At 41.0% G+C, this 25,254-nt stretch overlaps 10 protein-coding genes across 10 annotated transcripts; 3 read left to right on the top strand and 7 right to left on the bottom strand.

Moving 5' to 3' along the window:
- Positions 1 to 6,180: 6,180 nt before the first annotated feature.
- BYT42DRAFT_543624 (uncharacterized protein) lies at positions 6,181 to 7,026 on the bottom strand (the record flags this gene model as incomplete). Its single annotated transcript, XM_051565704.1, has 3 exons — positions 6,181 to 6,282; positions 6,335 to 6,866; positions 6,923 to 7,026. 3 exons carry the CDS (start codon positions 7,024 to 7,026, stop codon positions 6,181 to 6,183), a joined length of 738 nt encoding a protein of 245 aa, XP_051426106.1.
- On the bottom strand, positions 6,983 to 8,095 carry BYT42DRAFT_229616 (uncharacterized protein). Its single transcript, XM_051562615.1, has 3 exons — positions 7,806 to 8,095; positions 7,664 to 7,753; positions 6,983 to 7,600 (listed from the first exon to the last, which is right to left on the bottom strand). Exons 1-3 carry the CDS (start codon positions 8,023 to 8,025, stop codon positions 7,017 to 7,019), a joined length of 894 nt encoding a protein of 297 aa, XP_051426105.1. The 5' UTR covers positions 8,026 to 8,095; the 3' UTR covers positions 6,983 to 7,016.
- Positions 8,096 to 9,312: 1,217 nt separating this feature from the next.
- BYT42DRAFT_559595 (uncharacterized protein) lies at positions 9,313 to 10,106 on the top strand. The gene is made up of 3 exons (XM_051567138.1): positions 9,313 to 9,368; positions 9,438 to 9,810; positions 9,871 to 10,106. Exon 2 carries the CDS (start codon positions 9,555 to 9,557, stop codon positions 9,801 to 9,803), a length of 249 nt encoding a protein of 82 aa, XP_051426104.1. The 5' UTR covers positions 9,313 to 9,368; positions 9,438 to 9,554; the 3' UTR covers positions 9,804 to 9,810; positions 9,871 to 10,106.
- A 1,314-nt stretch (positions 10,107 to 11,420) lies between these two features.
- BYT42DRAFT_491594 (uncharacterized protein) lies at positions 11,421 to 11,914 on the bottom strand (the record flags this gene model as incomplete). The annotated part of the gene is made up of 2 exons (XM_051564092.1): positions 11,421 to 11,527; positions 11,590 to 11,914. The coding sequence occupies 2 exons, from the start codon at positions 11,912 to 11,914 to the stop codon at positions 11,421 to 11,423; spliced, it is 432 nt and encodes a 143-aa protein (XP_051426103.1).
- Positions 11,915 to 11,929: 15 nt separating this feature from the next.
- On the bottom strand, positions 11,930 to 12,547 carry BYT42DRAFT_485743 (uncharacterized protein; the record flags this gene model as incomplete). The annotated part of the gene is made up of 2 exons (XM_051563747.1): positions 11,930 to 12,275; positions 12,369 to 12,547. Coding segments are annotated over 2 exons (525 nt in total), but the record flags the coding sequence as incomplete, so codon positions are not given.
- A 2,463-nt stretch (positions 12,548 to 15,010) lies between these two features.
- On the bottom strand, positions 15,011 to 15,331 carry BYT42DRAFT_486207 (uncharacterized protein; the record flags this gene model as incomplete). Its single annotated transcript, XM_051563753.1, has 2 exons — positions 15,011 to 15,115; positions 15,167 to 15,331. Coding segments are annotated over 2 exons (270 nt in total), but the record flags the coding sequence as incomplete, so codon positions are not given.
- Positions 15,332 to 18,065: 2,734 nt separating this feature from the next.
- BYT42DRAFT_491241 (Cullin) lies at positions 18,066 to 20,609 on the bottom strand (the record flags this gene model as incomplete). The annotated part of the gene is made up of 13 exons (XM_051564061.1): positions 18,066 to 18,200; positions 18,426 to 18,508; positions 18,561 to 18,668; positions 18,786 to 18,837; positions 18,903 to 19,130; positions 19,195 to 19,310; positions 19,370 to 19,677; positions 19,728 to 19,826; positions 19,882 to 19,955; positions 20,016 to 20,085; positions 20,150 to 20,253; positions 20,315 to 20,433; positions 20,492 to 20,609. The coding sequence occupies 13 exons, from the start codon at positions 20,607 to 20,609 to the stop codon at positions 18,066 to 18,068; spliced, it is 1,614 nt and encodes a 537-aa protein (XP_051426100.1).
- Positions 20,610 to 22,245: 1,636 nt separating this feature from the next.
- On the top strand, positions 22,246 to 22,923 carry BYT42DRAFT_559587 (uncharacterized protein). Its single transcript, XM_051567137.1, has one exon. The coding sequence runs from the start codon at positions 22,265 to 22,267 to the stop codon at positions 22,853 to 22,855; it is 591 nt and encodes a 196-aa protein (XP_051426099.1). The 5' UTR covers positions 22,246 to 22,264; the 3' UTR covers positions 22,856 to 22,923.
- Positions 22,924 to 22,947: 24 nt separating this feature from the next.
- On the top strand, positions 22,948 to 24,451 carry BYT42DRAFT_229452 (uncharacterized protein). The gene is made up of 6 exons (XM_051562614.1): positions 22,948 to 23,144; positions 23,214 to 23,309; positions 23,372 to 23,521; positions 23,584 to 23,759; positions 23,821 to 23,973; positions 24,033 to 24,451. The coding sequence occupies exons 1-6, from the start codon at positions 22,979 to 22,981 to the stop codon at positions 24,270 to 24,272; spliced, it is 981 nt and encodes a 326-aa protein (XP_051426098.1). The 5' UTR covers positions 22,948 to 22,978; the 3' UTR covers positions 24,273 to 24,451.
- Positions 24,452 to 24,535: 84 nt separating this feature from the next.
- BYT42DRAFT_559580 (large subunit ribosomal protein L44e) lies at positions 24,536 to 25,003 on the bottom strand (the record flags this gene model as incomplete). The annotated part of the gene is made up of 2 exons (XM_051567136.1): positions 24,536 to 24,853; positions 24,890 to 25,003. 2 exons carry the CDS (start codon positions 25,001 to 25,003, stop codon positions 24,536 to 24,538), a joined length of 432 nt encoding a protein of 143 aa, XP_051426097.1.
- Positions 25,004 to 25,254: the final 251 nt, after the last annotated feature.

The raw sequence follows: 25,254 nt of genomic DNA, 5'->3' as shown, positions 1-25,254 counted from the left end.
ATGAAAATAATCATTAACTAAGCAGTATGGAAAATATGATCATTGACTAAGCATCATGGAAAACACACTTTATTCTGTCACAGATCATACCACATCTACAAATCCTCAGCCACTATAAAAGGCATACCTTGTATCAATATATCCACTCTTTGAGCTTATCCTTTTCCCTACTTTTGGTACCAACTGACTCGAGAATAAAAGGCGTCTCACGGATTTGTTTCACTTTGTACCACTACAGTAATCACCTGCTTCATAGACTACCAAGCACCACAGTCACTAAGTTCACAAGCTACACTAGAAGTTTAATTCGTTCAACCATGACTGATGAAGGCAATGTCGAAATAAAACAACTCCTTTCTACCATATCAGATTGGAACAAGAAGCACTGTCACATTCACGTTTCTGTTTGTACCAGGATCCGAACCTGACTTTCCACCAAAGCAACGTGGTTGATCTGCTGCGCTTACATATAATATGATGATAGTTTCCTACATACAATGGCGTGGTTATGATTTAGCTCAGTAAGTGAGATTTGAGTTACCAAACTGTTCAACGCGGTCTACGCGGTCATCACGGTCATCGTGGTCATTGATTTTGCTCAGTAAGTGAGGTTTGAGTTACCAACCCGGTCAACCCGGCTCAACTTGGTCTCCATGGTCACAGATTTTACTAGGTAAATGGGATTTTGAGTTACCAACGCGGTCAACGCGGTCAACCCGGCCAACCCGGTCAACGTGGTCATCGTGGTCATCGTGGTCAACGTGGTCATTGATTTTGCGCAGAAAGTGGGATTTGAGTTACCGACGTGGTCAACGTGGTCATCGTGGTCATTGATTTTGCGCAGAAAGTGGGATTTGAGTTACCGACGTGGTCAACGTGGTCATTGATTTTGCGCAGAAAGTGGGATTTGAGTTACCGACGTGGTCAACGTGGTCATCGTGGTTATTGATTTTGCGCAGAAAGTGGGATTTGAGTTACCGACGTGGTCAACGTGGTCATCGTGGTCATTGATTTTGCGCAGAAAGTGGGATTTGAGTTAGCAACGCGGTCAATGTGGTCATCGTGGTCATCGTGGTCATTAATTTCGCTCAGTAAATGGACTTTGAGTCACCAATCTGGTCAACGTGGTCATCTGATCATTGATTTTGCTGAGAAAAATTAATGACCACGTTGACCGCGTTGATAACTCGAATCCCACTTTCTGAGCAAAATCAATGACCATGATAACCACGTTGACCACGATGACCAAGTTGACCGCGTAGGTAACTCAAAATCCCACTTACTCAGAGGAACAGCCACTACCCCCAAAACGTATCATGAATGTTGACGACCTCACAACATCATGATACCCCACCCATAGACAAGTAGCAACACTGCATTTATGCTACCCACATCAGATGACTCTACTAACTTCTTTTTTAATTCGTGATACAATTAACAATTTAATAATACAGTAATATATTATTTTAAATTTTTATATTTTATTTTAAAAACTATTAAAATTTTGTGTTTTTAGATATAATATTTAATTCTTTTGACATTTTACAATATTATGATGATAGTGATAATTCCTCTCGGTAAATGAGTTACGACCCCTGTCAACGCGGTCAATGCAGTTGTGATATAGCACTGTTATGCACAAACTACGAGACTCTCAGTACGACTAGACAACAGGGTGTGATGTTGAGAGCTTAACAAGAATAAGATAAGAAACTAGAGAAGAAGCAAACAAGGACAAGAAAAGGTGGATAACAAGATAGTATGGGCGAATGCAAATATCGTATTTGTGTGTACATATCATTATATCATTCTTATCTGTTGACCGCAATTTATCACTCCATGTCACTCAGTTATCCATGGTTAATCACAAACTCCAGACCTAAAAGGAAAAACGATTACCAACGGTCTCGTAAGCACCTCACCAGTTGGATCATATCCATACTGTATGTCACACCAAAGTGATGTACACTTTTTCCGGAAATGTTTTGCGCATATGCGGGAGTAATATTTGGCGCAAAGTCCAAAAAATCAATTTGTGTGTTGCTAGAGATTGACTCTGCGCGATGACTGTAATAAGTTCTGCGTATCTTCAATTTTATATTTTGCGCATGTCAAGGAAGCAGACTCATTCCTTGAAGACGAAACATTGGTCACAAGAATACAAGTAGTTCGCAATCAAGTTCTTAGTGGCGATATTCAGGGCTTCTGCAAGTATTCTGTTGCTACGTTCGATGATTTGCTTGAATAGAAAACCCATTAATGAAGTCTGCGCATCCTCCTATGCCCAAGATTCTCTTCTGCGCAAACCAAAAATTGGAAACTGGCAAAATATTTTTTCTTGCTTGCGCCAGAGATTTATCAGGAAATGCGCAATATGTTCTCCGATGGGTGCTCGGAAAAAGTGTACATGTCCGATTTGTCTGATGTGAATCAACTCATATCCATATTGCACACGTAGCCTATAATTGCTAATATGCCTCACTTATTCTTTCCATTCATTCTTTTTATGAAAAAATTAGTTATTCTCGATTATTGGCCGAATACTATGGAAAACACACTTTATTCTATCCCGGGTCATACCACCAAAAATCAATTTAGTATAGAAGACAAGCTTTGCATCGATACCTAGACCTTAGATTTACAGTGTCCTTTTTTTTCTACTTCGACATTCAACTCTGTCGAGAATAAAAAGGATGTCTCTCACATGATTTGCTTACTGTGATTTGTTGCTTTAACCGCCTGCTCCATAGATTGCTAAACACGACACAATGCTCAGGCACCCTTGACCCAAAGTTCATGGTCAGATACGTACGCTGAAGCAATGGATAATGCTGCTTACCCGGGCGTCTCTCTCCACATTCAGAGCTGTATCCAATGATGTTCTTGTTTTCGTCAAGACATCTCTATCTCAGTCTCTTGTCAACTTCTCGCACTCGTTATTCCTTTTTCTACAGTAGATACAATTGTGAAAACGTGAATGCAGATATTATCCACGCTCTTGAAAACTTACTTGCGCTTGCAGAACAACAGGCTCTTGTCGCGCACTTCGGTCGCCGTGGTGTCGCAAGCGCTGCAGAACTTGCTGGTATGGTATTCATCCACGTATAGCACAAGCGATTTTTGGACCAAGATTTGCCGGAATTTCCATCCGTTCATCACAAGGTATGCCCTCGTATGGTTTATGTTGCCTCTCTTCTGTCACACCTTGATGGGAGTTGTGGATTGCCTCTCAATGAATGCAGATCGGTGTCGCCAAAATGCAACTGCGGTCGCCTCGGTCCTCTTCTGCTCGCGACGGGTTCCCCGGCCTCTTTGTTTGCGAGATCGTTTACGCTGCTTGTAAACCCGCAGTGATTTTCATACATAAAATGAGCCGCTATCACGTCTATGTACGATATACGAAACTCACTTGCAAATTCCTTTCTGCTGAATCCTAACAAGCTGTCAGCTATTTTGTGCATGGTTATCTGCCGTTGTCTTTCGAGCAAAGCACGTTTATCCCGGTGACAATAGGACTGATTGAATACTTATGCTCGAAGTTAAGTTGTGAATCCTGAGAATCGATCTGATAGTATGCGACTTACCTGTTGTGGACACTTTGCTAAAGTTTGCAAAATGATTTCGGAATTCAGCACCCGTACCACATTTAGCGCCGTTTCGCCCAGTCGGTCATAGACATCCTGAATGCTGACAGAACTTCTACTGATGAGCTCGATCTGTTGACCATAATGGAACATGTACTTCGTTTGTATTTCGAAGGATGCGAATTTAAATGAAGACACTTACTTTCTTTGCCCAATTTAAGATTTACTTCCTGAAATGTTCCATTCGGTACTGAGAACCGCGTCTAATCTTGTTGCTCAGGCATATGTGGAGACTCATTCAAATCCACCACCGTTACTACAGATCGTAACCCTATCGATGCGGATACTCATAAAGTCAAACATCTTGATGTATGCCAACGGATAGATAGGTACCGGAGCTATGCAATGATCCTTGCATTGGCGCCAATTCCGGTCGGTTCTTTCTTCAAAGTGCTATTAACTTTTTGAAAATCTCGTAATCCAATGAACCGTTATCTCGCCTCGATCTCACAGCGGCCCCTTCTCATTCTCTATATCGGAGTTAAATACATTGTCAAAAATAAAAAATAAAAAAAAGTCGGCGATCTGTTGCTCACCTTCATTTCGCTGGGCACGACCTGTCTTTCAGCGTACGCATGCTGAAAGAAGCAATAAAAGCAGTTCTCACTCAATGGGAATTCAATGTCAATAACATTATAGATGGCTTATAATTTTTGATGCATACTGGTGAGATGCGACAGGCAGCTTTGACCATGACCGTCCGTTATAAAACTTAACTGAAGTAACCACGCAAAGATTCGAACCAGTGCGGCAGTCTCAGATGTCCCTGCAAGGGCTTCAACCGTGTCGCTTTCAAAGTCATCAATTTGTTCATTATCCTTTAGCAGCAATTCGCTATAACAAAGGAAGGTTATATTATTTTACATCCGTGCTATGCATTATCATACTTAGGAAATGATTGTCTTTCTTGCCAGTTGCCCGGTAAGGTATTTCAATATTATCTTCGCTGAACGGTTCATGTTTCTGGATGGCTTCAACAGCTTTTTTTCTGCTGAAACAAAAAATTTTGGTCTTGTTAACACATCATATTCTCGGTCGAAAGATATTACCAAGGGTTTTCGCTGACGGTGGCAAAGTGACATTATGGTGTTCACTATATGTCTCGAAGCATGCCTCAACGCGAAGCATAAACTTGTGTGATTTGATGACAAGTGTACAGTAACATCTGAAACGTTTATCGCTTAAAAGATGACGGTGACGTTAATCAGACAAAGACCAACTTATTGAACAGAGATTTGACGCATGTGGTTCTGTCATACAGTACTATGGTGCAGCTGACGTAATCGCGGATATGCATATTCTATATATACAATGAACAACTGTGTCACTAAAGAAGAGCGAGACAAGAAGCTAACCTTGAGTATTGAGATAAACAAATTTTTTAAAGGTATTCTACGAAATTGGTCTAAGGAAGCGGGAAATATCAGTTTAAAATTATCGTTCGGATTGCAGGTATGGTTGTGTATGTACCAAATACCTAGCTTCGGGGCATAAGCTGCTCAAAAGAGACGAGGCAGTTCATCCAGAATCGATCCGTATGCACGGGTGGAAAAGAAAATAATATGGTATGTTCCATCCAACGCAGCAGATGCATTGAAGCTAAGTTACTACGTCGCGTTTCAGCAAGGCGTATTATGCACACGGTCGAAAGTGTTGCTATTCCATTGAAATAAATCAATACTGTTTATGTATCATGTCAGCTTTTATGGTTACTCTGTGAATCTTATATTCTTGTTTTCATTAAAATATTCGACAACTTTATTTTTCGGGTCACAAGGTTTTAAGATCGGCAACATTGAAGGTTCTGAACTGTCGTTCTCGCGCAGCGTTCGCCATGGCACTGATGAGCAGGGCTTAACCCGTGACCGAGATTGAACGAAAATGCAAGCTAGGAAATTGAGATAACCAGAGAATGATAGGTAAAAAAAGTAGTTGCGTGTTGACAATAGAAAGAGAGAGCTAAGTAATCAGTAGATGTGAGGAATAAAGAAAGTGATGGACTAGCAAGCGTTTAACTTTCGAGCGCATGTCATAAAACTATACTCATTGGGTGCATAAAAATCTGCCCTTTTTTACTTACCCTGCCAACGATGTCCTCTCACTTTCATCATTACGTAGTCACGGCGTCGATCGGGCTGGACACCTTTTTGTCACCCTTGTCCGCAGTCGCCCCTTTCTTTCTTTTCTCCAAATCCAATGAAGACACGCGATCAAGCACTTTGTGCGCTCTTCGTCGAAGAGTATAATGAAGAAAATGTGCGTCGATTGAGAAAGCGAATGGAAAATTTGGAAGATTTCGAAATATGTGTATGTGTGTGTGTGTGTATGTGTTTGTGTTGTCTGGTCAAAAATTTCCAAGCAGCCTCGGGGATTCCATTCTGGTGCTGGATTCGCCGGATAATAACCATGCGGCGGTCGTCAACGACTCTGATGCATAGTAGCAGCGGATACAATACTGGGTCGTCTAAGACGGTGTAACGGGGAACAGGCGTTTTACCTGATGGCATTTCATCATTCGAGGTATACGCGGTAGTATTCACAAATAGTGCGGTTCAGGCCACTGTTGTTGGAATGCATCCATTGTGGACGTCTCCTCGTCCGGGCTAGGCTCCAGAATACTGGTAGTTGTGTATTTGCTCTTTATGCAAAAGCGTGTATAGCCAAAGGTCCCCAGATCTTCTAGATCTGACGAAAAGTTGCTGATGATGCTGCCGTTTCGTATAGGGGTGTGTGATAATTTCTGCAATTTGTGTTCGAACTTCGTCGTTCAAATTCCAGGCGGGGTCTATGGTCATTGGAGCATCTCCATTGATTCTTTTCAAAACATTGCGATGAACGCGAGAACGACGTCGTTTCCCCAACACCTTATAAGCGTCTAATTGCTTGAGTAATGAAATGATGTACCCAGTGGTGGCTTCTGTTTGCACTTCGTTCGCTAGGCGCATTTGTTCGTCATTGTAACGTTGAAGGTACTGATTCGTATTGTGCAGGATTGAAAGGAAATGATGTGGCTCTTTTACAACGCTTGCCATCGTCAGATTATTCTTGTACGCAGGTAGCAGTTCTTTCATTTCCGAGGATAGCTGCGAGATCAAAGACGTAATATTCTCTTCCAGGTCGGTTGGTATGTTTAGCGACTTGCTGAGATGGACGCTGGATGAACTTGCAAATCTGTTGTACGTGAAGGTAGCTAAAGCTTTGTATTGCTTTTTCGTCAAGGGTCTATTGTTAAGAAAATATGAGCACTTGTTTCTTATCATCCTGCTTTTAATGCTTACCGGAAATGCTTCATGAAATCGAAATGACAAAAATGCAGTGTAGCGTTGTTCAAATTTTTAACAATGTTGTTTCGAACCGTGATGGCGAGCATGCTCACTGCCATTGAGCCACCGGGAAATGTGACCTACTTCCCGGTGGGGAGGAGCGTGATGTATTCTTCGTATGTTCTTTCAACTCTTCCTTAGGAAGGTGTTCATTCTTGGACGAAATGTCTCCGGTCAGTAGCAACTGAAAAACTGAGTAGAAAAAAACTTGCTGGAAAATGACAGGTGACAAAACTTGATGCGACGCGAGCTTTCTTTGCAAATAGTATATGACAAAAAGCGACGCCTTGATGACCACAGTGCGGTTGAAGTCGACGACTTGGTGAATGACATTCAAGACTTGCCTATGTTCACTCTTCAAGATCATTGTGAGCTTCGTTTTGCGGATAAACGTTTCTGCCTTTCCACCGTATTGTGCTTCTATGATTTGTTTTTTTGAAGGCTTGTGGTCCGGACAGAGGTTTGAACTATTTGAGCCATGCGGGTTTTGCGCAAGGAATTCTGGTCGGAACTTTGCGCATGATCTGCATTTTCGGGTTCCTGACCACTTGGTTTTACTAAGTCGCTGGCGCTTTGCCTCTTGTTTTTTACTTTTTTCTTCGGCCGTTTGTTTGCCCTTTCTCTTTTTGCTCTCTATAGGATGGATTTCTAACGTTTAGCGGTCTAGGAATGCAGCTAATGAGTTGTTCATCTTACCATTCCCCTTTTTGTTTCTGGCGTTCTCCGGGCACAGTTTGGATCTACCGTCTTTATGGCCCTGGAGACCACATTTGGTACAAATGACAGCTATAGATATGATAATTAGCTCAGGTTCTTTTACTATTGCGTATTATCATACATTTGAGCCGTTCTTCTTCTTGTTTCTGCTTTGACAACTTCCATCTCTTTTTGAGTAAGATCAACTCTTTGTAGGATCGAGTTTGATATAAAGACAAAAGCCTCTGTTCGTGTTCCTCTTCTCCACTGGCAGATGCTATGGACTCTCCTTCACTTCCACTTACAGATGTACTATCACTTTCGTCAATGTCAGGCAATGGATTTCTGGACGAGGAAACCATACGGAAAAAATTAAGAGACGAAAAGAAGAATAATGTCGATTCTTGTGAAAAAACTATTGGATTATTAAAGCGTATGGACATACACAATGAAAACGCATATTACGCTTTTTTACTTGTATTGTATACATTACCCCCGCTTTTTCCATCCGAATTTTTCCAAACCCCGATTTCTTTGTTCCCTCCGGATCAAGGACGATCTGCTCCTAAGCACTGAAGAATTTCCAAATCTCGCTTTTTTTTTTCACTTGTCAAAATATACTGTCTATTAAAAAATCCGGGGTTAGCATATTTTATTGTATCTAAAAACATGTCTAATGTTGCCTGCTTTCTTCGCATTGTCTTGTAGGTGTGTATCCTTTAGTATTCAATTAATGAAAAGCTTTCCAAAACTTTTGTTTTTCGACAATCTCAGCACATCCACTTTGGAAAAAAAAAAGGCAAGGCTAATTTGTATGAAGTCAGACATGAGAAGAAAAATAAGAATCACAAGTGGTGAGCGGGTATATGGCAGCAGCGTTAGATCGATAGGATCCCCATGAAAACCTTCAAGACGCCCGCTGCAATGCAAGCAACAAACCAAAAAAAAAAAAGGAGTGAATACGCGACAAAAATGTAAGCTTCTGTTATGTCTACGTTTAAATAAGGAAGCCCGAAATACGTGTGGCAACGCACAATCGAAAGAAGGATTAGTGTTCAACAAAACACGTGAAGCAAACAAAGAATTGTATCCGAATACAAGGAGCAATCAAGGGCTTTTTGCAACCCCGCCCCTACATTGCAATGGTGTTTTTATGGTTGCATTGAGCAATCGTAAAACAGATGTTACGTTATACGGTACGCACATGAACCAATAGGAAAATGGATATTCGCCTAAGCCACGGTTTCGGAAAGGTCAACGAGCACGGAGCTGCAACACTGAAGGAGTCTATGTCTATTATTGGGGATGTTTTGTTTTAGGTCGTCTTTCCAGTAGGAAAATGCTAGACGTGAATATGAGTACATCAGCGATATGATACTTCAATTTCCAGCAACCAGCAGGAAAAGGAGCTGTGGATATGAGTTATATCACCGATATGATACATTGATCACTTGTGGTTATGCGTATACCATTTCAATTTCCAGCAACCAACAGGAAAAGGAGTTGTTAATACGAGTTCTATCACCTATGATTCATTGGTCACTTGTGATCATGCGTACAATACATCAATGAAACAAGTTATTCAAACTGCCCTGTGAAGCATATAAATTTACTTGCTCCGCTCCTCTCTTTTCCTTTTCTTTGGGGCCCAAGATCATATAATATCTCTGGCGCCCCAGCCCGAATTCGGGTTTTACACACCAAGGTGAGCCACAAATAACCACAATTCAAACTGCGTAATTCAGTCACTAAATTTGGACTTCAAAATCTTTAGTTACGTAAGCAGCTCACCCATTTGTTACCCACATCCGTAATTTTCCACGTCGTACGGTCCGAGTCGCTCTTATTACAACGTTCTTATTTATACATTCCTTCTCTTCTGTAAAAAAAAATGAAAATAACAAGAGATCACGCTCTTTGTGCATTGTTCTGCGAAGAGTTTAATGAGCAAAACGTGATTCTGCTAAGAAAGCGGTTGGAGAAAATGAACGATTTTGAAATCTGCTACGAAAGCGATCCAGCAAAACCGGTCTTACTGCCACTAAGAAGATTGTATGGCAACCCTACTAATTATCATAAATACGACATAGTGGAAGGTATCAATGATAAGCAAGTTGTTGAAAAGTTTTATTCGACATAGAAAGAAGGTAAAAACTTTTTGTCTCGGTGAAGAAGTTACATTGTACTTAAGCATTGTTTTTTTCCAGACGATGTTCAAACCGCTCTCGTCAATTTTGTCAACTTTCGATGAGTCTATTGTGCTCCAGGACATGGGTCTAGTGTGCTGTGATCATCTTTATCACCAATCGAAATTTTTGTGATAGGAAATAAAAATTAACTCTAATTAATCATCATATTCTTGATCCAGAGAAGAATGTGTGGGAACCTTCAAGTTCATGTTCTTTTATCCTCTGGACGAATCTCAAATATTTTGTCACTTCCAGGTTTATATGTGGGAGAAATCTTTGAACTATAGGCATATTATTTGATAATAGATGATAAAAAACATGACAATAACGAATGACAGTATAAAAGAACAATAAAAAATAAACAATGAAGAATGAAGAATGCACAATAAAGAATGAACAATAAAAAAAGATGAAAAACTAAACGGAAATGAAATCAGATGGAACGTGGATATGATCGCTTTCTGCAATTGAATCGTTGAAATATACTGGAGTCCGCCAACAGCTCTGCTCGGTCGAAAATGTGTATATTATTTTAGAAAAAAGTTTATTATTAATTATATTCAATAAATATATAATACAGTTACAACCAGCACTCCAACCTATCACTATAGGCTTTTTAGATATATATAATGATATATATTCAGTTAAAATAAGTAAATCTTGTGATTGAGCATAATTATAATTATATTTATTTAATGGATTTGTTGATGGAAAATACCCACTTCTATTAAATGTAATTATTCTTATATTATTTTCATGAAATAAAAAAGGTATTATCTTATTCCATATATTTTGATTAAATGATCTCCCATGTACCATAATTACCGTTTCATAATCTTTTTTTTTTGGTTCTAATGTATTTTTATAACATATTTTATTATTATTAATAGTATTGATAAAATGTATCTTTTCCATAATTATAGTTATTTATTATAATGTTTAAGATTCAATTTTTTATATAAAAATATGTACATACGGCTTAAATTAATATTTTTTAAATTTATCATATTAATTGTATTTTTAAATTTATGATTCGTTTTTAAAGAATTTTTATTTTATTAAATCTATTATTATACTTGCAAATTGTTCCGGATAATCTACCATAGCAAAATGATTCCAATTATCAATTTTTTTAATAATAATATTTTTTTTTAATATTTTTTTTAATCTATATGTCATGTTTTTAACAAATAATGGTGATGAATTACCCATTATAATAAAAGAATCATTTTTTAACAAAAATATTTCAATTTCTTCATTTGTAAAAAATTTTACTTTATTTTTCATTTCTATTTCTGTACCTTTTAAATCAAATGTTTCATCTATAAAATCTTTATTATCATCAAATGAACTTTTAATATATTTATTATTTTTATCATAATATTCAGAAATTTTTTCTTTAAATATATCGGGATTCTTATATATAGTTATATCATCTTCTTCATTAATTCTTAAAGCAGGTTCATATCTTAATCATGAAGTTATCAACACACAATTCGCAGATACGTGGGTTTTCCCTACTAAAAAGTAAATAATGTGAACAGAACATGAAGCCAATAAAGTCTCTCTTACACAGTCAATTTCTGGATTTCCACTGGAGACGTCGATAATCCCGCGAAGTCAAGCGACACCAGGCAAATGTCCTTTTCAGCAGATTTAATATATTCGAGAAGATCTAAATTGAACTTCCTTAGTTGTCTTGTACTTGTTTTTGCCTTTCATCTCAATGAATTTTACCCTGGGTCGATCCTTCTACATGCTGCAAATCTTTGAAGATGGGTTGCTCAGCCAAATCTCTGCTTGCCAATGGTGCGGAAGCATGGCTGCTGATGGACACATATACTTTGTCGGCCAGTGATCGGCTGATGAGATTATTAACCATGGCCTGTACAAGTTGTAGTCTCTTCTCGCCACTTTCATCACCGACAGACTTTCGGGCATAACCGATGACTTCAATGCCCTCCGTTTTCAATTGTTTAATCGCTACTTGGAATCTCGTCAAGTAGTTCACAATGGCCTCGCGAAGACCAGCTAGAAAGAATGGTTTTACTATATATTTCATTATATAGATGATAATCGACTTACCATGATATTCTTTTTTCATGACGTAGAGGTCTCGATATCGGACGTACGATCCATTGTCCAACTTGATTCTCTTAGATCGATCCTCAGCTTGCAGGAAGTGTAATTTTTGACTGGAACACCATCTTGAAAAAGCCGCTGGTGACTTGTCATCCAAACATTTGGTGTGTGATAAGACTTCATGGAATATTTGCTTGGTAGTCATTTTTCTAGCCTCATAGAGTGATACATTCAATGGATCGTGCGGAAGGTACACCTCGTTCAGGAAACGCACGACTTGCGCTTGTGAAGCTAGTAACAAGGTGTTATAATCAGTATCAAGGAACGTCAATTTTTCGATGCTACCCAATTTCTGACTTACCTAACTGATAACTGGTCTCCTCTACTCCGTCACTGTCACACTCGGAAGCGTTGTCAGCTTCGACATACTGTACTTGTGATATGTTAATTGTTCCGCAAGGAATTTTCTGCGTGGCAGCAAGACAGGTTTTGTTTCATCGTTTTCGTAGCAGATTTCGAAATCTTCCAAATCTTCCATTCGCTTTCTCAATCGACGCACATTTTCTTCATTATACTCTTCGACGAAGAGCGTGCAAAGTGCTTGATCGTGTGTCTTCATTGGGTTTGGAGAAAAGAAAGAAAGGGGCGACTGCAGACAAGGGTGACAAAAAGGTGTCCAGCCTGATCGACGCCGTGACTATGTAATGATGAAAGTGAGAGGACATCGTTGGCAGAGTAAGTAAAAAAGGGCAAAGAAAATAAAAATTAGATAATGAGGCAACAATAAAATACTTAGAAGGAAACAAACTCGAATTGAAGGTGGATAGGATGGCTTTATTTGGATAGGATTGTTTTCTACAATCGAAACGTTGACAAATACTCGAGTCCGCCAACAGCTCAGCTTGGTCGAAAATGTGTATTTCCCTTCTTGATCATGAAGTTATCGACACACAATTTCCGGATACATGGGTTTTCCCTACTAAATAGTAAATAATGTGAACAGAACATCAAGTCAATAAAGTTTCTCTTACACAATCCATCTCTGGACTTCCGCTCGAGACGTTGATATCCCGCGAAATCAAGCGACACCAGGCAAATGTCCTTTTCGGCTGATTTAGCATATTCAAGAAGATCTAAATTGAACTTTATTAGCTGTTTTGTGCTTGTTTTATCTTCCATCCTTCTACTAAGTCACGCACTTTTTGAGCAGCGTATTCTTTCCAGAATACGCAGATTCTGAGACGATCATGCTTAATAACGGTAAAAAAAGGGCCAACACTACATGCACGCAAAAATCCCATCAGTGAGACGTCATGTTTAATTTTTTTTTTTTTTTAATTTTCGCAGTGTTACCCATAATATACCTTGGTGAAAGTGCCGCCATCTAACCGAAGCATGTCTTTGATCTTGACCCAAGTGAGCTTGCGCTGCACCTGCTCATCAATCCATTGGAGAGATACATAGAGGTGTCCTGGGTCGATTCTTCTGCGTTCTGCAAGTCTTGACTTGCCAACAGTGTGGAGGCATCGCTGCAGACCGACACATAGAACTTTGTCGGCCAGAGATCGGATGAAGAGAGCATTTGTCATGGTCTGTACAAGTTACGCTACTTGCATCACCGACAGATTTTTCGGGCATAACCGATGACTTCAGTGCCTTCCATTCAGTTGTCTGATCACCACCTGAAATCTCGTCAGGTTGTTCACGATGGCATCACAAAGATCAGCTAGGAAGAATGTTTTAGTATTTATTTCATTCTATAGGTGATAATCGACTTACCATGATACTTTATTAAAGATATCGATAGCGGGCGCACGATTTATTGTCCAACTTGATTCTCTTTGACCGATCTTCAGCTTGCAGGAAGTGCACTTTTTGACTGGAACACCATTTTGAAAATGCCGTTGGTCACTTTTCATCCAAACATTTAGTGTATGATAACGCTTCATGGAATATTTGCGTGGTGGTCATCTTTCTAGCCTCATAAAGTGGTGCGTTCAGTGGATCGTGGGGACGGTATACCTCGTTCAGGAAACGCACCATTTGCGTTTGTGAGGCTAGTAATAAAGTGTTATATGAAGATCAATTTTTCGTTGGCACCCAATTTTGACTTACCCAATTGATAAGTGGTGTCGTCTACCTCGTCACTGTCATACTCGGAAGCGTTGTCTGCTTCAACATACTTGTGGTATGATAATTGCTCCGCGAAAAATTTCTGTGTGGCAGCAAGACAGGTCTTGTTGCCACACACGTGCATCTTCCTATAGCTTTCTCATAGAACGATTCTGGGCAGTAGTAAACTGAAAACCCATCGGTCTTTGCAAGCAGATTCTCTATCTGAGAGGACCATGGAAGCCTGCAACAGCGTGGAAAAAGTTTACTTCAAATGTTTGTTGCGCATTGTCACAATTGCTGGGATAAATATCTAACAAAGAGTCCATGAATGCAACGATAATAAGCGAGCGATAAGAGTTCAATAAGCGATATTTTTTATTTTATTGTATTTTGATATCAAGAAGAAGAAAAAGATTAGGAATCTGCGGGTACAAAATAGTAGTGCGCAAAAGCTTGTGATTTAATAGCCACTTCGCGCCTGCGGTCAACCACTGCGACAGCTTTAGGATGGAGTCTAAACCGATCATCCTTACATGACACTGGTCTGGGAACCAATGGTTTTTGACCACTGAACATTTGGATAACGCTGTCGTTGTGTAAAATATCGTGTCTGCTGTAAACGTTCACGGCGTGTCCAATATCGACCACGAGTTGGACGATGTTTTCGTGAACTCGGAAAATGGTGCTGATCATCAATGTTGGTCGTCAGATCACGGTAAACGATCGTCACAAGCCTGGCCTTGCGTTCTGACTTCGTTATTTTTTGGATCATAGTTTGCGTGTTGCCGCTGCAATCTTTGAGATTCCAGTCTGGAGCACCATGATCACGCGAGCCCAGCGGGTCGAACGCTGAAGTCCCGATCGATGCGAATACATCTTCGCAAAGAAGCTTCGTCTTCAGCTTGCAAATCTGAAGGCCGACAGTATTTTCTCTTGCAGACTGCGTTTCTTTTTGCGACGGGCTTTTCCTTCCGTATCCGCTCGTGCGAATGCTTGAAAGGGACGCTTTCACCATAGCTCGGAATTGCTGAATATTGCATATGTCGTCCCAAGTAAAGTCGCGATACTTGGGCTTGACAATGTTGTCTAATCGACCGCGTTTGCGGGTTTTTCCCACTTGTTTTCGTTTGGCAGGGCCCCAAAAACCGTCCTTACTCATCCATTCTGCCAAATCGTTTTGTTTCAAAGTCTCGCTTGGCATGTATTGTTGGATGACGTCGTAGACTTCGTTCTCGGAAAGAAACATGCCATCCGTGACGCCAGATATGGGTTTCTTGGGCATAATTTGCTTTGCTAATTGCAGAATTGCTGAGCGAGAGGGAGCGATGGATGGGCCCCATGAGTCGCTGCTGATGGCTTCAATTTGGTCTTCTTTTTCGACGGTTTGTTAGTTGTCACGGCAGCAGGCAAACGTTGAAACCTCCAGGGTTCCTTATTTATCTTCGTCGTTGAGATGGCGACAGCGACCAGAGGATCGCCATTGGTTCTAAGCCGGTCTTTCGCAATTTTGTCAGAGCAAGTTCTTTGTTTTCGTCCGTGACATCGAGATCGAAGATGCTGCAAGCAGCATCGCCTGCAGTCAGATACATTTATCGGAAAACAAAGAAAGAAAGCGTGTAAAATAATAATAAAAAGATTCCACTGGCTACGGTGAAGTAATTTGGAATATTGTGGAGTTGTCGTTTTTTCATGTGAGTCGTTCCATGAAGTTGAGAACTCATCGACAATACCGGTATCGGGAATGACGGCTTTTTGGTGTTTTCCCATTTGGGTTTTTGCCATGCATTGTGGTGATATCCCAATTACACGATAAACGCTCAATGATTGTTTAAAATGGGTACCAATTCGATCCTGAAAATAAGAGGTGATTTTACCGTAATCAAAAAATAGGCAAAAGGAGATAAGAAGTGACGACGATGAGATTCTTCCAAAATACCATTTTACAGTATCCAACCTGCAAAACATCTGATCATTTGGACGTCATTCATTTGAGGTTCCACCCAAGCTCACCGTGTATCAACAATGCAGCCAACTCTCAGCATTAACACCTGTGGTTAAACCACTATACCTGCTGCGACAATGCTTGCAACGACGTTGCAGCGAAATATCGACTAATACTAATAGCCCCTGTGGTATATGAGAGGATTTAGAACAAAAGAGACAATGAGAATCCTTTGAGATCGTTGGATACCTATTTCGATTAATGTGATCTGCCGATTTTATACTTTAGTCTTGAGTCGGAATTAATGATTATCAGTGAGCAGTCCTCGGTTATAAGGTGTATTTGAAAGGATCCACATGCGGTGCTGTGACAGCGGTACCCGTATGAATTGATCTCGGTGATAGATCCAAGCTATGGATGAAGAGGTTCAATCGGCGTTGTAATGGAGAAGCTCACTGTCATGACCATTCCTGTGCATACGTTGTCTTGGCAATGATACACGACCATGTGCATCATTGGCTCAAGCGCGCTCCTCACTTTTGCCATGCTGATCCATGCGCTTGTGCTCATGTTCTTTCTATCGTTGTTCTCCCTTTTCGTTGATCCATGCTGTGCCTCATGTTGCGCTCTGCATTTAATTGAATTATTTATTCCAGTTGTCTGTTCCGCTCCATTATATCTCGTATAATCCGATCTCTTTTCATGAAATAAGCCTCAGTCGACATCCTATACTATCTTGTTCTCCTAGTCCATATTCTTGTTCTGTTCTTACTTCTGTCCTTTCTTGTCTTGTTCTTGTCTTGCGCACCACTTAACACCACCCTCTTGCCTAGTTGTGCAGACCATCCATAATCTGCGCATAACCCTCACTCAGAATGGAAACACGTTTAAATCGCAACTTTCCTGCTTTGGAACATCAGTCCAGAATGGATAATACGACGAGTAGTGGATATGCCCCCCAAATTTGGAACATGGATATAAATGTCGGACTAAACATGCGAGGATCCTACAGCTCTATCCAATAAGGTTGCCAAATTAATTGCCGATTTCTCTCCAAAGACCAGCAGGCAGCATAAATGTGCTGGGCGATGAAAGCGTCTTCGACTGGGTCAATTTTTGCACGATAAGTAAAAAAGAAAAAGGGGTATGATATCTCATTTGCGCCATCTGACTGAACATCGTCATAATTGCTCCAGTACAAAAGGATGAGCTTTGAATTCTCAGATTACTTTAATTTAGTCAAGATATTGGTAGCTGTTATTATCTGTTCGTTCCAAGTATTCTCTGTTAGAAAAGTAAGAAAAAGATCTGCAATTAGTAAACAATGACGCAATGGCGAATGGGTACTGCAAGCTGCATACTTCTCTATCAGTAATTCGATGCGTTTTTTCACGTCCTGCGCCTTAAAAAGGTGCGTCCATTAGTTGTATGCTTTTAAATCATCGTTGCTATAGATTCGAACTTACTGTCACTGGAAAGCGTACTTCTCGTACCACTTCACTGAGAAGCTGGCCGTGAATCAGATTTTGTTTGGCTTTCATGATTCGTACAATGGCTGCATCCACCTATTTTAGGAAAATGCCGACTTTGGTTAAGGTTGCCCATTTGATCGATTTCTCTGGGGACTTACCTGATGTTCTCGGGCAATAAGCACTGTTTTGTTCATGGACGCTGTGTTTTCAATGACTTCAGTCAATTTGTCAGTGTTCAAACTGAGGGAGGGTGATTCGGTCAGGAAATCATGATTGAAAGCGAATTCATCGCTTTGTTGCACATCTTCTCCTTCGGGGATCTTTTTTAGTAGCTGATACTGTCCACAAGATAGCGTTTTCAGTGTTCGTCGTAGTTCCAGTTCATCTATCCACCACGTATGAGTAACTCTGGATTCCTTTTTTACCGATTGTCCGCCAATTTCATTCCTACCGATTTTGGTGGCTTCCAATATCTGTGAAAACGAAATGACATCCGTCAAGGGATCGTTGAATAGCAATAATACAGCGACTTGCGAAAATGTTAATGTCAAATCCATGTTACACTAGATTCTCAGCGTGAGATGGCGCATCCATTAACTTTTTTATGAGCAATGGTTACTTGCCTGGGGATAATTGGCTGCCACTTGGCATACGCCCAATGAATTTTGCCACGTCAACCGCCGACCAGTATACTTGACAGAATAAAATGCCTTGTACAAGTCTTCGGCTTCGCGGAACTAGCATGGATCCATTATTTATCATGCTTGCACTATCATATGCGCCAAACCATCACTTACTGTTGTAGGTAATTCAATTTCAATAGGTGTATAAGAAGGCCAGAACCCGTTTGTTAGGACATTGACATTCATGTTCGGGACCGGAGTAGGTCCTTGCAAGAAATCCTGGATTTGGGTTACTATTACAAGGAGCGGTTGAAAATAAAAGGTAATAATAGCGTATACCTTGAACTCATTCATAAGATCGCGAGAATGTTTGATGTCGCGCAGCATGCCTTCCAATTTGCTTGTGTAAGCCGGACCGCACTCTACATATTTCATAAGTGGCTGCATCTCCGGGTGTGTGGATATTTATAATACCTTTTTTCATTTTGGCGATCATTAACTTTTCTGTTCGAGGATTCGCAACATCGAGTAGTAATCGTTTGGCAAGATCTCGTTTATACAGCACACCGTACGCATCCTTGCCTGCCGCAACTTAGTCACTGCCGTTCCTGACGATAATAGCTGAAAACTAATGTTACCTTGCAAAAACCTAGAGAATAACGAGATAAGTACGATCATTGAGAAGATCGCTGATGCTACCTGAAACGTACCTGAAAACAAGCATGCCTTGCTCCAATAGACTGTAATCCAGCTTTTTTTTTGTTTCCTTCGTTAGACTAATATCCATTTTTGTATCCAAATACAACAACAGCTTACTTTATCAATGCGCAAAATGCGATCGGTGTGTTCAGCCAGTAATTCGCTGGCATTGTTTTCTCGCAGATTGATGAAATACTCAAAACCGTGTTTCAGGGCAAGCGTAAATCGTTCGTCTTCCTCGAAACTATGCATCACCAAGACATCGGTTTTGCGTTTAAAGGTGGCTAAAGCTGTAATGACATCGTTTTCTTTTGCAGTCTCTCGCATAATTTGCGATCCTCTTGTCTACATAGCATGTATGGTCTGTTGAAAACAAAGAAAGCTTGAACACAGCGGGAAAGCCACTTACCTTGACATAATTTAGGAAATATTTGGCACAAATGTCAAGCTTTCCCACCTTCTTGAGTAAGCGATATAACAACGACAAGTCATCCATACGATGATTTTCCATAAAGTAATTAAAACCTAGCAAAAGAAAACGTTAGACTGTCGATCATCAAAGGTCATTCACCTCTTTATCATACTTTTATCCAAGATATACTCCACACGCTTGGATAACAACTCCTCTTCGACGATGGTTGTCAGAGCCACTTTGGATGATTTATCAAAGTAGCGTTTAACTCGAATCGTCGATTCTTGATGCACTCGCATGGATACATGATCCAGATATCCCGACATGTGCATTTCTTTCACCAGCTTATCCCCTTCGGCGCAATAAAATTTTCTCGTTTGTTCCAAAAAGGGTTCTTCAAATTCCAAGTGATACACTGAAAGATCGATGAACATACGCAAGATCGACTGCAGCAGTGATGTGTCCACGGTCTCTCCGTTTCTATGAAGCCGTTATTCACGCTGCGGCTCGTGAAAATAGACTTATCTTACCTTTCAGACAATATCAGGTCCAAGACATACTGAAGTAATCGCTGTCGAATATTTTCATGTTGTAGATAACTCTCCCGGAAGAGATCCATGGCCATATTCCTGAAAAGATGAATGAGCGTTGATGCGCATAAAGTTGCTTCAGGTCATTGGCTACCATAATGAACCGGCTGATGTGGCTGATGCTACAAAGGTGCGATCCAGATATAGAAAGATGCCTCTTATTTGTGACTACGGGATATTTGGTTAAACGGAAAGTCTACTACCATTTTTTTTTTACAACAGCCTTACCATTTGTGCGCAGTAAGTCGTCCATTGTGTGTTGATGATTTCTAAGTAAGCAATGTTTTCCGCATTGACTCTGTCATTGAATTCCATCGTTAATATTCCGTGTTACGGCTGATTTGATGATGATGGTGATTTACTCTGAGAGTTTCTCGAAATTCGCTTTTACATGGACCTTAATTTCATGATGCAGCCGTTGATACAAGTTTTCGGCCAGGTCATACTGGCATAAATTCTCGCAGAGCTATGCAATAAATCAGTTCTGTCGTTCAAGAAAGCTTCTTGAGTATTGACTTCGATTATACCTGATACAGTGCTTCCAAACTGTCATCCACAGGTTCTTGTTGGAGCATAGCGTGGACAGCATGCTGAAGGCGGATCCACGTTTTTTCTTCGTAATCAGCGGGTAATGCTGGTCGCTCAACTGCAGACTTTCTGTAAGTAAAAAGCGGGAAATTGTGTTATGGTGTGCATAAATCCACCTTTTAGGTCATATACAATGAGCTTTTTATCGGAAAGAATGGGATGGCGCTTGGTATGTCGTGAAGAATTCGAGAGACGTTCGCTGAATGGTCGGCTACCGGCAGCGGCTGTGGTCATGACGGTATCGTGATTGAAAGGAGAGGAGGAAGAGGACTGAATCGTCGGATCGAGTCGTACTCTTTTCGCATCGCCGTGATCCCAACTCATTGTGGCCATGGCTTATATCGCTTAATGATCGCAAACGGGGAGCAGGAACGCGAATTTTTTGGAGACAGTAGTGGTTGGGTTACACGGCGCTCAATAGGCGATCCATAAATTTTTCGCGAGAATCATAATTTTCGAATGCACGTCACCAACAAGAAAACCAACTCTCCATATTTGAGGCATGTATCATGGCCATTCTCTATATAGGCAACATCATTACAATGTTTCAATCTTGAAGATAATATGTCCGTTTCCTACGTAATCAACAGCAACAGTAACACTGACATCGATCCTGCTGAGAATTAAATATACTGCCATCATATTTCCACAAGATCGGCTTGCCTATTTCATCGAGAAACAAGAGGCATGATGCCGTTGTAAGGTCCTCCAGAAAGACTCCATTGAGCCCGGTCCATTTTTTATAGTCACTACAAGTGCAATCGTTTTGCTATGAACTTGGCCTTGGCAACAGAAGATCGAGATGGTTTCTTCAATCAATTTGACAGCGTTAATGGTGAATGATCGGTAATTGCATTTATGAGTCCATTGTAGGTTGAGATAAGTACGCGGTTGGGTTATATTTCTTTATAGTAGCAGTAGCAGTGTTTTTGCTTTCATGAATAAAATCAACGTTCGTATAAGTATCCGACGCATCTTACAGCGGTGTATCCGGTCAGGATATCGACTGGTCTCGCAACCGGTTGCCTTGCAACGACCACAGCGCGCATCCACTACGTTCGGAGATGACCGTCCCGCCAACGAATCTCGTTGTTAGGACCGCGTTAGTAAGTCGAAATGTAGGGCATGCGCGCTCAGACTTTGCTACACATGGGCGACTGATTCTCCCAACATACAGCCGCGGCTATGCATCTGTTATTTTATTACAATGTTTATTCATTGTCAATACTCTAGTGATGAAGCAGGAAAAGGACAAAACTCTGTTATTTTACAGCATCATTGGATCGAGAAAAGACTTCCATTTCCGGAAACAAAGTGTGGCAAGCCCGAAGGCAAACCATACCCAGGAAAGCACAAAGCGACTCCGATGTCAAATTTTGATCCAAACTGTTTATTTCGTCAATTGCTGTCACCACAGCAGGAAAAGAAGCCATTTCCGAATGTTTATTACTGCGGACAAAAAAGATTCTGGCAAATCTTCCGAAGTGTATATAATCATTTGCATGAGATCATCTTTCTGTGTGTTCAGTTGGCCTATAACCTTTTAATTGATCTTTTCGAACAAGGCAGACATGGATCCTTGGCAGGAATTTTGTTTGCAAGATAATCTCAGCACTTTTCTAAAGGTGCCCACGCCCCATTTGACGCCGGATCATTCGCCCGCACTTCACGTCGGCTCAGACTTGGACATGTCGAGTCCGGTAGCTACCGTCGACCCATCCCAGATCAACGATGCACAGCTGTTCAATTTATTCCAAGACGTTGTGTGGCACGATGATATCGCGTCGGATCTCAACGGCCTCGCAAAGAATAACGTGATAAAAAATACATCCAATCTTGCTGTATCCCGTGTTGACAACCAATTAAGCTTATTTGACTTTCAACCGTCGATGATCGAAGGACTCAACGCGAGCAGCTATAATGAAAACGATGCCATTTCTGCCCAGAATTTGATAGAATCCATTGACCGTGCTTTATTGCAAATGCCCACTCATCGAAATTCAGCAGCAACAACGCAGCCACCCAATTTCACATCGGCTTTAGCTAGTATTCAACTGCATCCCGATATGATCAACGCATTTATCAATGATCCATCGATTGATCTGTGGAATATTCCTGCGGACTCCACCACTACAAACACACCCTCTGATCGCTTGCATGAAACCACGACGATAAAACGTAAGCGAGCAAAGAGTCAGTCCCGACACATGAAACGCTCTCGCTTTTCTTCAGACATGTACACGGGCATGAATCCTCCTGCGACGCCGTCGACTTGCTTCAGAAACAGTCCTACTTATTCACCATCCACGATGCATCCAAATTTATATCATAATAATTCGCAAACGCAGCGCAGCCGCGATTCACGCTTTCAGCTCGTTGACTTGCAAACAATAGCCCATGCTCAAGAAGAATACATTCAACGAAAGGAGCTGCTGGAAGCCAGACAACAAAAATATGAGCAACATACAGGATGGTTTTAAGCCCAAAACAGAATGAAGCTATTTATTTGATTTTAGCTATTTCTTTTATTTACTTGACATTAACCAAGATATCATATAAATCCTTGTAAATTCTGTCTTTTTTTTTCAAATAACGATGCGTGCATGCATTTTTCTCGTCACACGCGGAAGCAAAATTTTTGCCTTGTCTTCTCTGGATTTGATCTCATGCTCGATCCCATATTTCTTGGATTAGACCCATTATTCTCAATCGATGTCAAGTTGCTGATAAAAGATATCCATTCATGTGCGCCGGTGCCAGGTTATCAAGGTAAAAGATCTTAATTTTTTTTTTTTTACTGCGGATAATCATGTATAACCACATTACATGCTTCTGCAGATCTTTACCTATTTCAGGGCCATACAATAAAGTCGGTGGAAATCTATGGCATAATTGTCGCTGTCGAACAGAATCATGCGATGCTGATATATCAAGGTAAAGGTCACTGGGCGTGGATATATCAGCAACATATGTCTCCTTACAGACCCGTTTTACAGTGGATGATGGGACAGGAACAGTGCCTTGCTGCCTGTGGAAGAATAGCACCGGTTCGATAACCAAGACGTTACCATTGGGAACCTGCGTTCATGTTTTGGGTCGCATTACTGATTACAAAGACATGAGACAGGTGACGACGTTCTCATTAAGTGCGTATTGACTCATTCGTCGCCATTACGGTGCACACTACCGGAAACTAATTGAATTTTAGGTCAAGTCCATGATCCCAATCGAGAAGTACTCCATGCACTGGAGGCAATGGTATTGCGCAAAACCGTTTACGCTGAACCTTACAAGGTACCTGTTCAGATTCAGCAGAATGCGGACAAGCTGAAAGAGCAGATGCAAGCAGACAAAGATGGTGAACACCTACTATCCAAGGAAGCAGTAAGCCTTACCACTGTGTTATTCAACAATAGTCGTTACTAATATTGGTCATTTCTGCTAGACTGAGACCAGCACGATAAAAACCGAGAACGCGTTTCAACAACGACTGCTCCTGTATTTACGAGAACACGCACCGACCAGCGGTTTTCCTTATACGTTTGCTCGTGCAGACGAAACATTACGAGAGTCCGCGCGGCAATTATTGCATCACAAGGTAATGGCCAAAAGAGTGAAATCATGCGTCCGTTTTGAACTTATTGAAATATATCCAAGTATGGGGAGTCGCCGACGGAACGACAGATATCCGAACTGTTTGCACACAGCACCACCGCGCTAGTCAAATCCGGAGATTTACTGGAAGTAGAAAGCAATTCTGGCGTGTATCAGGTCCTGACAAGTGAACGACTTCAAAATACCATTGAAACAATTGTACGGGAAGCTGAATCCAAATTATCACCTGCTTATGGTAACGGATCACCACAAGAATGCTGCGCTCAAGAAAAAGAGAATTAAAACACACTATTTTCGATAGGTGGCATATTCCAAGAATTCATCGTTCATGCTGTGCAGGCCACTCCACTCTACACACGGCTTCCACGAAAACGCGTTCTTTCTTGTTTGAATGAGATGGTAGCTGAAAGCATACTGTATACCTCGGGCTATCGTGAATTCAACACATTGAATTAAACCAATAAAAAAAACCAGCCAGCATATGAATCACACAGACATCTTGTTATCCATGCAGGAGTTTATTGATAAACAACTTAGACAGATGCTTAGAAAACGAGAGCAGCACCCTTAGTCTTCTTTTCACCACCCAATTCGAAGTGCTTGCAACGCTTGAGGGGTTGTTGCATCTTGTACTTGCAGACGGTGCATTCAAGACGGAGGACAACCTTCTTGGTGGTCTTGGCCTTCTTGTGGAAAACGGGCTTGGTCTGACCACCATAACCGGACTGCTTACGATCGTAACGTCTCTTACCCTGGGCGTACAAAGAAGCCTTGCCAGCCTTGTACTGGGTAACCTTGTGGGGAGTGTGCTTTCTGCACTTGATGCCCTTGCAGTAAGTGTTCCTGGTCTTGGGAATGTTAACCTACAACCCATGAAAGGAAAAAAAGGGAAGTGAAACTCGATTAGAATCTTTGTCTCGTTCATCGATCGTTATGCCACCCAAATGGTATTTCGCCCGAGCACTCTTTCTTTCAAAACGATATCGATGACCCTCCATGTACATGGGTTGCATTCTGTCAATACTACATCTCATGTTTCCCCCGAGCCACATATTCTCTACAAAAATGTATCCATCCTTTTGCTGATCATCCATTCCAACGTCACCCATGAACTATCTCAATCTAAATGCCCCATCCCATCCGCTAGCCGGTGTTTCCGCGCTGATGCTGATGTACATACCATGGCAGTCAATCAGGTGAACGAGAGAGAGGGAGATCCTTTCGTACAGCTGCATCCAGCACTTGAGCGGAACGGGCGGTGGTG

This window comes from Radiomyces spectabilis (assembly GCF_025331425.1).
Source record: "Radiomyces spectabilis strain NRRL 2753 chromosome Unknown BYT42scaffold_3, whole genome shotgun sequence".
NCBI classification, from domain to species: Eukaryota; Fungi; Mucoromycota; class Mucoromycetes; order Mucorales; family Radiomycetaceae; genus Radiomyces; species Radiomyces spectabilis.
This window is presented reverse-complemented; position numbering and strand designations above follow the sequence as displayed.

Coding starts and splice junctions, on each gene's coding strand:
- BYT42DRAFT_559595 (XM_051567138.1), top strand. CDS start 9,555: ATGAAAATAACAAGAGATCACGCTCTTTGTGCATTGTTCTGCGAAGAG.
- BYT42DRAFT_229452 (XM_051562614.1), top strand. CDS start 22,979: ATGCATTTTTCTCGTCACACGCGGAAGCAAAATTTTTGCCTTGTCTTC. Junction 23,522..23,583: donor GGTGACGACGTTCTCATTAA/GTGCGTATTGAC, acceptor ATTGAATTTTAG/GTCAAGTCCATGATCCCAAT. Junction 23,760..23,820: donor ACCTACTATCCAAGGAAGCA/GTAAGCCTTACC, acceptor CATTTCTGCTAG/ACTGAGACCAGCACGATAAA.
- BYT42DRAFT_559587 (XM_051567137.1), top strand. CDS start 22,265: ATGATCGAAGGACTCAACGCGAGCAGCTATAATGAAAACGATGCCATT.
- BYT42DRAFT_229616 (XM_051562615.1), bottom strand. CDS start 8,025: ATGGTTTCCTCGTCCAGAAATCCATTGCCTGACATTGACGAAAGTGAT. Junction 7,754..7,805: donor AGAAGAAGAACGGCTCAAAT/GTATGATAATAC, acceptor TCATATCTATAG/CTGTCATTTGTACCAAATGT. Junction 7,601..7,663: donor CAGAAACAAAAAGGGGAATG/GTAAGATGAACA, acceptor TCCATCCTATAG/AGAGCAAAAAGAGAAAGGGC.